This window comes from Podarcis melisellensis, assembly GCF_964234715.1.
Source record: "Podarcis melisellensis genome assembly, chromosome: 7".
Taxonomy (NCBI): Eukaryota; Metazoa; Chordata; class Lepidosauria; order Squamata; family Lacertidae; genus Podarcis; species Podarcis melisellensis.
Window position 1 is genome coordinate 87,535,969 of NC_138539.1, and position 14,969 is coordinate 87,550,937.

The 14,969-nt window shown below is 48.1% G+C and overlaps 1 protein-coding gene across 2 annotated transcripts; it reads left to right on the forward strand.

The window, feature by feature from the left end:
- Positions 1 to 1,229: 1,229 nt before the first annotated feature.
- HBEGF (heparin binding EGF like growth factor) lies at positions 1,230 to 14,059 on the forward strand. Of its 2 annotated transcripts, XM_081917932.1 has the most exons (7): positions 1,230 to 1,275; positions 1,314 to 1,408; positions 2,384 to 2,566; positions 7,573 to 7,744; positions 10,109 to 10,264; positions 11,600 to 11,691; positions 13,508 to 14,059. In XM_081917932.1, exons 2-6 carry the CDS (start codon positions 1,366 to 1,368, stop codon positions 11,670 to 11,672), a joined length of 627 nt encoding a protein of 208 aa, XP_081774058.1. In that variant the 5' UTR covers positions 1,230 to 1,275; positions 1,314 to 1,365; the 3' UTR covers positions 11,673 to 11,691; positions 13,508 to 14,059. The 2 variants fall into 2 exon arrangements, with proteins under 2 accessions (XP_081774058.1, XP_081774057.1); XM_081917931.1 differs by lacking the exon at positions 1,230 to 1,275 and having other exon boundaries at positions 1,276 to 1,408.
- The last annotated feature ends 910 nt before the right edge of the window (positions 14,060 to 14,969 follow it).

The window sequence follows — 14,969 nt, forward strand, 5'->3', positions numbered from 1 at the left end:
CTTGATCCACGTGTCCTTCCATAGACGGGGATATGGCTTTCTGGGCAAGATTTTATCCTGGTGGGGGTTTGCCAAAGTGCCTTCCTCTTAGCTCATTTCTCCTTTCTGCCCTGAGTCCTTCTTCAAAGTCCACAACACCTTTGGTGAAGGCTGCTCTCCCACTGGCTTGCAGGCCAGTGTTTCCCAGTTATCAGTGCTTATACTACATTTTTTTTTTTAAATTAGACTTGAGGGCCTCTTTTAACCTCGTTTGATGCCCACCGGTGTTTCACTTTACATTCTTAAGTTGGGAAGAGTAGTTGCTTTGGAAGACGATTAATAGGCATCCGAAAAACGGAAAGACCGTGCGCAAATACGCCTGGGTGTGTGTGCCTGTGCACCAAACTGAGTCTTTGACCTGGGTGAAAGTGAGCCTAGTTTCGCCCCGTGGCCTGGATCTGCCCTCTATGCCGGGAAACAGCAGGCAGAGGTGGCTGCCTGCGGTTTCCCCGCTAGTCGCGGAAGCACCAGGGCCTCGATCCTCCCCCCTGGTGGCCACAGAGGGTAAGCAAGTGGGGCAGCCTGGAGGGGCTCCCCCCTTCGCCTGCCTGCGCTCTTTCCTGCCCCCCCCCAGAGTCCAGAAGCCGCACCACTCGGAGGTGGGGGCGCCCTGGAGGTGGGGGCCCCACGGGGAGAGGGTGGGGCGCCCTGGGGCTGGCCGTCTCCCGCTTTCCCCCAGCCTCTTCTGCAAAGCAGGGCAAAGGAGGCGAGAGTCTCAGTGGCGTAGGGTGGGTTGTCAGCACCCGGGGCAAGGCAAGTAATTTGCGCCCCCTAACCCTAACCCCCAGATGTTGCGCCCGGTGCGGCTGCCCCCCCCCCTGCACCCCCCACACTATGCCACTGGAGCGTCTTCCTCGCGGCTGCCTGTTTGACCTCCGCTCCTCCCCAGCAGCGGCTGCCTCTCTCCTCGGAAACCCACGTGGCGGGGCGAGGCCTCCCTCCCGAGAGAGGCAGGGCAGGGATTCCCTGTTCCCAGGCCGGGGTGGCAGCGCAGCGCCGTCTGCTGCCGTCGCCGCGCCCGCGGGCAGGGCGAGGAGCCCCCCCCCCCAGCCGCGGGAGTGCCGGCGACGTCATCGGGCGGCGGGACGGGGCGGGTCCCGAGGAGCCTCCCGGGGCGGCGTCCCGCCCCCTGGCCGCCCTCGGCGGGTCCCACGTGGGCGCGGGGCTTAGTCTGGCGCGGGGCGAGAGGGCGGCGGAGAGCAGTGGCTGCGCGCCGAGCGGAGGGAGCCGGACCAGGAGCCGCGCGGCGGAGCAGGGGCGCCCCAGCTGCCCTCGAGGGCCGCTTCTCCCCGCACTCTGGCTTTTCTGTCGGGACCGAGGGGCAGCATGAGGGCGGCGCTGGTCCTCTGGAGCCTCTTTCTGGCGACAGGTAAGAAGGGGCGGCGGCAGCGGACGGAATCAGGCGAAAGGGAGCCCCGCGGGGATGCCGTCGAAGTGGGGCAGGCGCGCTCCGCGTCTTTGGCCTCGGCGTGGAAGAGATCGCGGCGAGTGCGCGACTCTCTCCTGTTAGCCGACGGGACCGACGAGCTCTTGCCTCTGCCTGAGCCGCGCGTCGGGTTTTCGGTGGCACAGAAAAGAAAGGGACTCCTCGTCGCGCTTCTCCCCAAAGCGATGCTCGCCCTGCGCTCGGAATCCCCTCCCGCTGGCGCTGTCTGCTCCGGCTTCGCTGCACCGCTGCCAAATTTAGCCTGTTTTGATAGCCGATATGGTGCCGAGACAGCGTTGCATGGCTGGGCTGGGTGCAGGCGGATAATGCAGTTGCAGGAGTCCCGCCGGGGGTGTCCGAGAGTTTTTGCCCGTAAAACGGTGAATGCAGCACCGCGGTGGAAAGCGCCTCGAGGGAACTTCTGCTGAACTCGTGCAAGCTTCAGGCATTGCCGAGTCAGAATGTTTTTATGGCTCCCGAGGTTGAAAACCCAGCCTGCAAATATGGGTGGAAGTATGCATGGGAATACTGTAACAGGGAGACAGGAGTGTCGTGTGTGGCTGAATTGTCTAGACTTGTATTTTGCGCGGGCATCACCGCGTTGGCAGAGAGTGCTTGTTATGCCTCGGAAACATCTGGGCACACTGGCACGTGTGAATCTGCTAGGTATTAATGCACTTGCATGGAAGTGGAAAATGTGTCTGCCTTTCATACGTTGGTTTTTTGCCCTGTCTTTGGGGTGGGGTTGATACAGTACAGTACAGTGTGTGTGTGTGTGTATAGAGAGAGAGAGCACAAGTGACTCCCTCCCCCCCCCCCATTTTCTAATTGCTCTTGGGCAGTTGTGTGACGAAACTGTATGAAAAGCTGGGGCAGGGAGTTGGCGGCTGATGATTCACCCAAGATCCTTGTTTCCAGGTTGGCCCATCCTGGTGAAGGGGGAAGAGCTTGGCGGGCTCAGGAATGAAGTTTACCAGCAGGAAGGCAGAGAGGACCTGGCAAGCGTCCAGTTACTTCCGGCCAGGGAGGCTTTGGAGCATGAAGGAGAGAGAGGTGGAAGTGTGTCGTCTGCAGGGGACAACTTCAGTGAACTCCCTCGAGGTGAGTCCAGGGGCACCGTGGGGGAAGAGATACATGTTTCTCAGTCACCTGCCTATTGAGGGAGGGAAGCGGTATGGTGGGGTGAGTGGTGCAAATATTAGGAGGCGATTGGAGGGTCCTCTGCAGGATCCAGGTCTTTGAGTGTCTTATCTAGTATGCAGTTCTGGGGAAGCAGAGAAATTGCCTGTCCCGAGTGTCTTTGCCCTTAGTTACATTCACTAGCCAGGGGATGCGGGTGGCGCTGTGGTCTAAACCACTGAGCCGCTTGGGCTTGCCGATCAGAAGTGCTCTGGCTTCCATCACGGTGTTCCATTGAGCACCCCATAGTCACCTTTGACTGGACTTGCAAACTGGACTTAACTGTCCAGGGGTCCTTTATGTTTACATTTTTACATTCACTAGCTGCCATATAGCACAGGGTTAACCGCATCAGAGTCCTTTGATTTTGATGAATCAAATTGGGGAACTTTACAGGGTTGAGCTACTGCGGCTTGGGAGGCAGAGGGGTCAGCTTGGCCATAAAAACTGGAAATGGAACTAACTTCCTGCAAATGCTTTTGTGGAGAACCTCAGGCAGTCTAGACTAGGGGACCATGTTCTGAAGTAGTTCCATATGACATCTTTTTATGGATTATTTTAACCTTTGGGGATCAAATACACCTCAGGCTCCTCAGAAGAGGCATGAAGAATTCTGTGCTTTATGGACCCTATAACTGTCCAGGCAACAAATTAACTTTCACCCTCCTCATTGTGCGGTTCAGCTTTTTACCTATCTTGCAAAACACATGTGCATGGCTGTGTAGCCAGATCGTCCTTGTGAGGTATGGTTTGCTGTTTATCCTGAAAGGTTAAGCATAGGCCCCTCTGATGGAGGGTACCAGGCTCAGTGGTCCAAGAGACAGGTCCACTCTTTTAATTCTGGTGTTACAGGTTTGCCTTTGCTGTCTTTTGCCTCCACCACAAACACATTAAATTGGGCACAAAATTTAGTTGAACTTCAGTGAAATTTACTTTCATTTAAGTCTGCTTGGAATTGGTAGCTTCTCGTCTCTGAGATTTGTTCCTGGGGGGATGATAAAGTGTGGTAGGAGTAGAAAATGCTAGAGAAGTAGGAGAGTTAAAAGCAGGTGACTTGATCTTTCATATTTGCTTCAGAGTTGATCATTTCTGTTATATGCTAATGCTGAAGTTCTGCAAAGATGAAAGTCTGAGCTGTTTTGTGTGGCTGGCTAATAGAAGCGAGTCCCCAGGACAAGGGAGGGAACCAGGCTGGAATGTTCCCACGGAAATTCCTGCCTTATTTGCTTGATGTCACAGTGCGCTGATGTTTTAGTAGTTCCTTGTTTCTATTTTCTGAGCTCACTTTTACCCTAGAGGGCCCCAGTGCCTTTTCTGAGCCAACCACACATTCCAGCTGCCCACAAGACCTTAGAGCTGCATCCTGTTCTGCCCACAACTTTTTGTCCTTTTATCAAGTGCAACCACTTTCCGCAAAGCCTCTGCACTTCAATATAATTACAAAGTCAGATAGCTGCGGGGTCAGGGGACTTTGGTGAAGTTGCCATGAAATCCTGGGGCTTCTGTCTGCTGCTGTGGAATTTGGAAAGTGTGGCTATGCAGAGTTCCTACTTCATCTGCTACAGGATGGTTCCCACCCTCTTGTGTGGAAACACAACATGCTTTGCTGGAGACATGATGATTTCATGCTCTCCAGCTTCACAAGTGCTCTGGTGTGGTCATAAGCTTACCAGATCACTCCTTAATTTCTTCCTCATTAACTGTTTCTCTCCAAGGACTTGCAAACCTGGCAAGCTCAGGATTTCCCTCATGCTTCCTTCTTCCTTTGGCGAAATGTCCTTCCTCTTCTAGAAAACATTGGCCAGCCCTGGGGTTCCATAGCAACAGTATTCTTAGGTACAATAAAGCAGGAGAGGCCTTTGGGCATTTGCACTGTACTACGGAATTCTGGTCACAGAGAAAGCTGAGTGAGAGGAGATTAACTGCTGGGTGATGGTCTCAAAGCATGGAAAATTAGTTATTTGACGCCTTGTGTTGATTACTTTGTGTGGGTTGATCCAGGCGGAAGTATTAACTTTCCAGTCTGTGGGTCTTGTTGGTCGGAGGTGGGGATGCACAGATGACTCGCTGCCTCCCACCCACACAGCGCGGCTCCTCTTACCTTGCTCAGCTTAGTCACGAAGGTTAAGTTGTGCCATCTTGGGGGTTTGGCTGGCTTTCTAGTTCTTCCTCTTTGCCCATGTATGTCCTGAATCTCTTTGCGTGCTTTCTGCTAAATCTGGAGGCACCAGCACAGTCAACCATGGGAAGAGCTCTGAGCTGCTGCTGCTGCTGCTAACCAGGTTGATTGATGAAGACCAGCAGAGTTGCATCTTCTTTCAGCAGGGCTGACTGTGCTTCTGTCGAGTCTCTTTTCATCTTTCTTTCAATAGTCTTGTCTTTCTTCTCCTTAATCTTGGCCGAGTCCTAATGTCTTTTCACCCAAGTGATGGGACTGGCGCCCTTGGATGTGTGCGCAGCCTTCCGTCCCTTTCTCTCTGCTGCACCTCATTCTTTCTTGTCTCTATATTTTGCTCTTTTCTAAAAAATAAATATCTATTTACATTTTAACTTTTATTTCCTGAATACCTTTGACTTTTTCCTCCTTCACTTCTAACTTTTCTATTCTCCTTCTTAGCTGCTTTTCTTCAGTTCCCTATTCCATATATTTTTGGGGATTTGTGGTAGGGTGAACAGCATCAGTCTTCAAATTCAGAGGACCTGATGGATCTGGAAGGTGGCATGGGCAGCACTTTGTGGCACATGGTGGGCTGAATAGTTGGTTAAGTCACAATCCCTTTATCTCTTCTACTTTCAAAACATTTTTGGGCCGTTCAGTGTTTCTCTGATCTACCATTTCAGCTAACTCTGCCCACCCCCACGCCCCCACCTGCCCCTTCAAGGGATTAACTGCTCTGTAAGTTGATGGGCATGAAGAACCAAAGAGCTTTTAATTGCAGCGAGACAGAAACAACCCCTTGAGATCTGCATCTGGTTTCTTTCATCTGGGCTTCTGTCCAAACTTTTGGCCACTATGAAGCCTGTATTGCTACAGAACCTGAGGCCTGTGTGGAAAGGTGACTTTATCAGGCAGCAACAGATGCAATAGTTTGGAAGGGTTGGTTTTGTCAATCATTCTAATTTCCACTTAGAATAGATTTGGAAAGAGGAGAGAGCAGTGGCCTTTGAGGACATGGTGGGTGGCCAATGACCTACATTGCAGGTGAAGCGGCCCTGTGTGGGAGAAGCTGAGCTGCACACATGATACTGACAGGCCCCAGTATTGTTAGCTGGAATGCCTGGGAGAGGGCGATAAAAGTTGGGCTTGTTCCTTGGCGAAGCCGCTCTGTGCAGAGCTTCCTGCTCCTTAGGGAGGCTGACTCCTAGCACACAGCTATTCAGGGAGGAGGGGGCAGGACTGGGGGGCTGCCAATAATAGGAGGGCTCGGAGTGCAGCAGAAGCCTCCTGATGGGGCCAAGGGGAATTGTAAAGGGCCTTATGGCTCTGTCTGTCTAGCCTCTGCTTCTGCACTTCGCAGGGACTCAAAGAGAAGGTTCCCCTCCCTCTGAAGGAGTATGTATGACTCGAAGGGATGGCTCACTGATTAGAGAGTGCCAGCTGCATCTGGCTGCCAGGTGCCTCTACCTGTATGACACACCTGGTGATAACTGCACGAGCACTTGAACACCGACCTTGAAAAGGAGAAGCAGCTGCTGGCCTCAGAGTCTTAGATGTGGCCCAATGGGAAAGTGGCCCTAAGTCAGCCAGCAGTTAATCACAGCAGAATTAGTTGCTCCCATGCTGCAAAATGCCTGGAATAGGAGCATGATGCTTTGTGCCTGCCCTTTTGCAGCGTGACAGGCTCATCTTAGTGTGCACAAAATCCTGCCTTGATTTCCAGTAGTATGTTTGTGCACTGGAAGTACTGTATGTGTTCGAACAAAGCATTGTGCTCAGAGACCTCTGCAGCATTCAGAGGAAAGAGGAAAGGCTATTCCTAGATGAGATCTCAGTTGCTTTTCAGGCACTGTGAGCCCTATCTGGAATGCGCAAATAGCAGCTTAGACCTCAACATGCTCAAACAGCACTGGCGCAGCGGAGGGGTGGGGCGAATCACAGAAGTGACATGGTAGGCCCCCTTTGCTGGGCCCAGCAAGCCCATGCACCAAACGTGGGGCAACACAGAGATTGGAGGGCTCCTCTTCCTGCACTTGAAGCAGCTTGGGAATAAAAGAGATGTTTGGTTTGCAGTTTTGCACCATCCACCGCCTGTCTTGTCAGCTGCTGTATGAACTCCCTGAACACCCTGCAAATGGAACAGGAAGGATGTGGTGAGCAGGGTGGGATATTGGAGTCGAGGCAGAGGAAGTCGGCCACCAGAGTTCAAGGGAGCTCCAGTGCAGAAGCACCAGCAGCACTGAGGAAGTTGAGATTGCTGGGCTTCCAGTAAACTGGAGGCAGGCAGAAGGTAGATTTGGAATGGACTGGGAGACCCACAGTTTTGCAGTAGATTGGCAAGTTCTTCTGACTTCCAATTGGCAAAAAAGTATTTCCCCCAACGAAAGCAAGCTGCTAAAAATGTGGAATTTGGATTGAAAACCAGGAGTTGATTTTTGTGGGAGCTCAGTTTTAGTATCTGCAACTAATTATTGAGGTGAATATGTGCTCACAGGTGCCCTGTTCCTTAATCCCAGGTTCTTGGCTGTTTCCCCACCCATTTTGTACCAGTTGGTGGACCTCAGAGGTTATAGTAGAAAATAAAGTAGGTTTCATACTCCTGAAATCTGCCCACCCCTACAGGGCAAATGATCAGATCAGATCTAGTATAATTAGGGCATCACAGCTGAATTTTATTTTCTTGAACAAAGGGTATATTGACTATTGTAGAGCATTGTTAGTCTAATTAATATATGGTAACATGAAATTGGTGTTTTCTTTCTTTTCCTAGTTGCCTTCCTTTCCAATCCACAAGAACCTGTGACTCCAGTGAAGGAAGGGAAAGGGAAAAAAAGGAGGAAGGGCAAAGGGAGAAAGAGAGACCCCTGCCTGAGAAGATACAAGGACTATTGTATTCACGGAGAATGCAAATATCTCAAGGCATTAAAACGCGCACATTGCATGTAAGTTCATCATGGTTTTCCTGTCCTGGGGATGGTCTTTGCAGATAATCAAAACAAATATATATGGTTTTCTTTTCCCTGTGGAGCATATTATCCTTCTCCAGTAGCTCCCTAGAACAGCGCAATAGCTGTGCTGCAGGGTTATTTTCCTTTTTCAATAAGGAAGAAAGAGTCAAGTACAGGTGCATTGTGGTCTTGGAGAATGGGAGTTTGGTCCTCAGAGACCTAAAAGAAAACCCCTGTATATAATAGAGACTAGAGACTCCTTCCTGTAGCACCCTGGTTCAACAATGAAAGCTCAAATTTAGTAAGAGGTGGACAACCTCAGTGCAGTGATTGCTTAGAACCTTTGATTGAGTTTCTTCCAAGTGACTGAGTTTTCATTTGCTGAGCAAATCCTTTTTTCACTAAAGATACAGGCTTATGCAAGAAGCTGGGTGGGCAATTTCAGAAATGTAGGCAACTTTCTGGTTCTGCTCTGGACAACAAAGTTGAAATGAGAAAATAAATTAACAGCTGAGATAGCAAAATAGAGATCTAGCAAGTAAGCGCTGGATTGGGTCTGGAGAGTCTTGGAGTCAACTCATTTCCCAGCTGCAAAGGCATGGCTGCCCCTACCTAGCACACAGGAGTGTTATGAAGATAAGATAGGGAAATCTCCATGTATGCATATAATTTGATTTCATTGCAATGGAGAAATTGGAAGTTTTTACTACCAAGGTGACTACAGTAAAATGCTATTTGTCCTTGCTGCAAATAACATAACTATTCCCAGCTATGAAAATACCTGTGATTATCCATTCTAAAGCACCCCCTGCCCTTTAGCTTTAGGTTTTACTTCTCAGTTTCCTGCAGACCACCAAGGGGAAGCATCTTGCTTCTAAGTGCAAGAACTGCAGCGTCTTCAGGAAACTGAGCATCAGGAATGTGCTCCCCATACGGAGGCTTGATTTTCTTCAAGTCGACTTGTTTGTCAGTGCATACCTCCAATGCCAACAACAAGATTGGTAATGTTTTGCCTTGAGAAAGCTGTTTTCCCTGACCCTGAACCCCTTATCCATACAGTTTGCAAACGCGTTTACAGGGTGGCGTTACCATACAGTATGCTGTATTATGAATTCCAAATCCGTTTTGCCTTACCCAGCCCTGTTGCCCTCTCAGACATGCAGAGTGATTGTGGGACTCTCTGCCCTTCCCTTGGCAGATGGCTGCTGTTTTGTTGTCTGCTGCTGGGTCTTTTATTATCATTTCCCCTTTGGGCCCATCACGTCACTGCTAGAATAGGGCCATGCATCATGTTGGCTGGTTAGCTGAGGTCGCTAGTGCCTGGATCTGGGCAGCAGTGAGCATTGGGAGGCTGGGGTCTGTATCATCCCTCATCATGCCATTCTCCCTTTGGCTTCCTTGTAATCTGAGCATTGGAGCTTGAAGATGACACTGATTTGTGGAATGTGCTGCTTTCAAGCGAGCTCTTTCTAAGCATCAGACATTTGAGCTGTGTTTTTGTAAAGACCCTCTTTCCTTCCTGATTGGGCCTTAGTGCAAAGCTGGTTCTATGTTTTGGTGTGCTTTTTTAGTTTTACTCATCCAGGCGGGGGTGGGAATGTGTGGGAAGATAATTTGGGGAGCTGGCCCCATCACGTTCTTTAATTGTGCGAGTCACTGTCAGGACAAATTAACAAGAGACTACTGTATCACTTACTCTCTTTAAGAAGTGTGCTCTGTCCCCAAGGAAGACTGAAAATATTCCTACTGTTGAGGGTAGGAAAATGGGAAAGTGTGAGTCAGTTGTGGCAATTCCCCTTCTCTTTGAGCGTGAAAATACTAAGTATGTGGGTAGAGATTAACAGCCTGATGGATGCAAAAATTCTCCTTTTAGCCAAGCCTTTGATAGCTGGAGGAAAAAATCTCTAGACCTTGCTGAGATATTGCACTCTCAAAATTCCTCTGGGGTCTGTAACACAGGGAGACCTAAATAGATTTCTAGCAAAGATTCTGAAAGACAACTGTGTGCAATTGTCTCCAGAGGCTGCAACTCTTTAGTAATTTTTAACGTAATGGCTTTAATGACTTAAATAATACTTAAACTAATGTCAGTATATGTGTCTTACTGATGTTAGCCATGTATAGCTGATGGAGTAAAGGCAGGAGAGTTCATTGCATGAGTTCTACCATGTAATACCAAATTATATCAGTGGGAGGGGGGTGGAAAAAGTGGTGTGTTGCACTTTGAAATATGAATAGCCTTCTGAGCATTAAACTTAGATGAAAGGAGACCGTCATATCAATGTGACTAGCTATCATTTTATTGCTACGGTCTGGAACAAGCCTTATACACTGTTTGCTTTTCATCTGCAACTCTAGATGTGAAGAAGGGTACCATGGGGCGCGATGCCATGCTCTTAGTCTTCCGGTGGAGAACCCCTCCCGTAGTTACAACCACACAACTATCCTGGCAGTCACAGCAGTGGTGCTGTCATCTCTATGTCTTATCATCATTGCTGTGTTGCTGATGCTCAGGTAAGCTGCTTGGCAGGGCTGAGAAGAGATGCAGGAATTGAGATGCTGTGCTGTCTTCTGTATGCCGAATGGGGAAAAGTTCACACTTGACCTCCAGTCTTATTCTGAGGTGGATTATGTGAAGTTAGCAAGTATAAAACTGCTGACAGGGCCAGACCTCCACAGCTTCAAAGGCAGACCAGGTTCCTTGCTTACCACTCGGGACTCTGCAGAGCTGCTGTTGAATCCCAAGTTCTGTGTTTGCACACCTGGTCTGTGATCACCAAGTCCTTTATGAAACAAAGTGCTTTGTGGTCCTTGCTTTGTTCAGTTCCCCATCAACTCCTGGGATATGAATCCTTTACATTTTAATTCCACTGGCTGGGAACTGAGACTTGATGGATCTCTGCCCACCAGTGTTTAACTAGGAATTGCTTGAGGTCCAAATCCACCACTTTGTCAATTTCCCCATGACTTTATTTGTTGTTGCCCTGCCACTGGGGTTCTCTGGGCAGCCTGCTTTCAGATTAACCCCTTGTGGCAATTGACTTGTTGTCAAAATTTGTAATGAGTCCTGCCTTGGTGCTGCCAGTTGGGCTAAGTTCAGAGGAGGGCAACCAAAATGTTCAAAGGCCTGGAAACGATGCCTTATGAGGAACGGCTAAGGGAGCTGGGCATGTTTAGCCTGGAGAAGAGGAGGTTAAGGGGTGATATGATAGCCATGTTCAAATATATAAAAGGATATCACATAGAGGAGGGAGAAAGGTTGTTTTCTGCTGCTCCAGAGAAGCGGACACGGAGCAATGGATCCAAACTACAAGAAAGAAGATTCCACCTAAACATTAGGAAGAACTTCCTGACAGTAAGAGCTGTTCGACAGTGGAATTTGCTGCCAAGGAGTGTGGTGGAGTCTCCTTCTTTGGAGGTCTTTAAGCAGAGGCTTGACAACCTATGTCAGGAGTGCTCTGATGGTGTTTCCTGCTTGGCAGGGGGTTGGACTCGATGACCCTTGTGGTCTCTTCCAACTCTATGATTCTATGATTCTAAGTAGTTTTGGGAACCCGTTCCAGTTCAATGATTCTGTGAATGGCATCCTAGCCTGTCTGCCCTGTTGAGGATACAGTTGAGGAAGCCTGGGCAGGGAGCCAGCGAGTCCCATTTCAGTCTAAGGTATTCCACATCTTGTGACTGGTCCCCTGCCAAGAAATGCAAGATGGAATTTCTCATACTCAGATCCCAGGATCAGGAAGGTGACAGCAACAGGTCCTTTTAGCCAGTGGCAGTGGGGTGGTGCAATTATCATACAGGGTTAGAACTGGAATTTATCTTGGTCTCTGTCTTTCTATTTTTTTCCAGGTGTCACAAGCAAGGAGTGTATGATGTAGAGAGTGAAGAGAAGGTTAAACTGGGCATCACTGTCAACCACTGAGATGTCCTGAGATTGCAAGGTAACCCCTCAAGCACATAAGCTATGGGAAGACTGTGTGTTAGTGTGCTGTGAAGAGATTTCAATAAATTCTGCCCTTTCTTTAGCCTGAAGGGAAGTTTATTTATCCCGTGGCAAACTAAAGGATAATGTATGGCATTGCCTCCTATTGACGCACCTGTTTGGGCTGAATTATGGTTTAACTCTTGTCACAAGTGACTCCTTCTTGACCACCCCGGGAGGCTGAGATGCTACACTAGAGAGTAGAGAAGCCCCTTTGTAATTACTCAGACAACAGCATAGGGAATACTAACCAATAAGTCTTTGTATAAAAAGGGCACATATTACAGAAAGAGGAAGCTATTGCAAGTTATTACTCATAACCCACTGGTGGCAATACTTATGAGGTGGAACACACCCACCCCAGGATGGATTCCAACCCACAAATACTTTATTTCATTTCACTCCCCCAGACTTTCCAAAGCTCTCCTTCATGCTGTCTATGGCAATGTGCTGTGATGCTATGATGGGCCAGCCACTATCACAAAAACATAGTCTCCACCCTGGCACAAACATGTCACCTGCCTCCACACTAATGGTGCCAGCAATTTTGAAATATGATTGTTCACTACTGATCTCAGAGTGTTCCAGTCTAAAACCACAAATGTATCTGTGTCCCCTAGTATATTTGCCTTTGTCCTACTCACAGGAAACTGTTACACATTTTGCCTCAGATATATGACCCTTGGCACTTTGAGCTGGCTAACTCAGTTTAATTAGGCTTCAAGCAAGTATTTGATAGGACAGCAAATTGATTATTGACAATTAGGCATATCTGAATCGTGGACGAAACCAGCATACATGAGCTTGTGCTTGTGTTCCTGGGTGCTGTCATAACAGCATCCTTTAGAAGCAGCCGAGGGGGCTTTAGGCCCTGAGGGAAGCTCTGTGTGTTGTGCATTTCTGCCTCTGGATTACTTCCCTTGGACTTTGCCCCCTGATCTTCTGTATGGGTGGTCCCCTCTCCAGTGGGTGGCAGGTCCCTGGCCACTTGTTCCACCTTTCTTCTTGCGGAGGTGCCTCCCTCTGTGTTACATGCCTTCTTTAAAGCTTTAAGGCAACACTCTTTATTCTCACTTGCCCTTCTCTGGAGGCTGCAAGATTCCAGCCACAGTCACCTCTCTTCAGAAGCTGCATGCCATAGCTGTAATGGGTGCTGTGTGTGGCCCCCAGAAGGCCCTTCCATTAGTTGTGGGAATAGCTGTGAATGCTGGACAATAGGTTTCCAAAGGCTTAACCTCTTTAATCAAGACAAATCCAGAGAGAGAGTGTGCACACAGAGACACACAAATAAATGTATGTATGCTGAATTCACTGCTAGCAAGTAGGGGGAGTCACAAAGGGCAACTGAATTCCACAAGGGTGCATCATTTTAGGACTCAAGTCACTTATTCTGCACTAGTCCTCCTGGAGTAGCTCCAGTTGACTTCAGTGGAATTATTCTCTTTCGAGGTGGCAGCCTACATAACTGTGGGGTATGGAGAATAACCTTCTTGGTAGAGAAGGTTGGTCTAGCTAACTAGCCCCATCTGCAGAAAGAAGCCTTGCACAAAGACTTCCATTTGTGCAATGGGGCTTCCCCCATTCTCCTGAAAATTGGCTCGGGGGGGGGGCAGAAGAGCCCCCATAACAGTGCATAGGGAAAGGAGAGGGGGGTCATTCCATTTGGGAAGCTGCAATGTTTGCACAGGCAGGGCAGTTAGAGGGGCACAATATTGGAGTCTTGTGAGTGGTGCATATTTAGCTTAGATGTGATCCTTCCTTTCATTACATTGCAGGATTCAGCCCTGGAGCAGCTCTTATTTCCACAATCCAGTGGACAAAACCCCCCGACACATTTCAACGTCAAAAGGGAGTTTGTATGAGTGGAAGAGACTGTGTCAGATCTTTGCTTTGTTGAAGAAGCAATTCATCCCCTCCAAATAGGAAGATCTTTCCAAGAGAGAGACTTTTCTCCAATGAGTTCTTGTTCCTGAAATGTGGAGCCACAGCCTAAGGAGAAGAGTTGGACTTTGCCTTGGTATCATTGGAAAGAAACATCTTTGCAAGAAGACAATACACCAGCAAGTTGGATTCTTCAGACATCTGCTGAGGATTTAACTGTGAAAGACTTGGACTCTGCTGAAGAAATCTAACTTTGGAACTATTAAATGGTGGGGAGTAGGGCAGAAAAACTATTTAACAAGATATTTCATTTTAAATTATATATTTATTTTAGATACATTGTACATATTATTTATTTAGGCTTGATCCTGTAGCTCTGTCATCAAGTGGAGAGACAGAAGGATTGTGCAGTGTAACATTCTCTAATAAATAACCCTTTGTTATAACTTGCTGTTACTTGAATATTAATTTAGGGAAGAATCAATTAGAATGGTTGCAAAAGGATAATTTCTAAATTAAAACATAACCTTCTTGCAGTGCCATCATGCAAAAAAATGTGTGTGGGGGGCAACTTCCCAGGGCAGATCTGTTGCAGCTGGAGGTACCCAAGATTTTGCTTTGTGGAGCACGTGAATCAATGTGGAAAGCTGGCTGCAAATCTCAGAACGTTTCCTTCACAATAGTTTTATCAAGGTGTCCAGCTGGCCAGTGGGGGCTGATGGGAGTTGTATTCCAAAACATCTGGAAATTAACAGATTACCAAAGGTTGTCTCACAGGCATACTTTTGCTGAATCAAAGAATCATAGAACTGTAGACTTGGAAGGGACCATGAGGAATCTTTTGCCCAATGTGGGGCTTGACCCATGGCCCTAGGCTTAAGAGTCTTATGCTCCATCAGTGATAAATATAGTCGTGGGCTTTGTGGGGTGGGGACAGCAACAGTTGCTCTTGCTGAATTTTAAGCCTAAAGGGATAAAACTATGCCTGGTTTATACCACCCCATGTTGCATACAGGGGTTTACATGCTAATATTTTGACATATGAAAAAAAATACATTCTTCAACATAGAATAGATGCAGTCAGGGGGAAGGATTCTGCTGAGACACCTTCCCACTTTATTTGCTTAATATTGTATGAAAGTGTATACAGTTGTATGAGCCTCATCCTGCAATCTGGAGTGGTGAATCTAAGGTACCAGGTTTATGACCTCAGTGAGAATTAAACCTTTTTCTCACGCAGCATGACTATTGCTATTTATCTCAAACTTCAGGGCTAGGAGATGCCTCAAATAAACAAGGTGGTGCTTTTTTATGAGGTATTTGGGGGCATCTGAGTTTGCTTTTTAATGAATAATA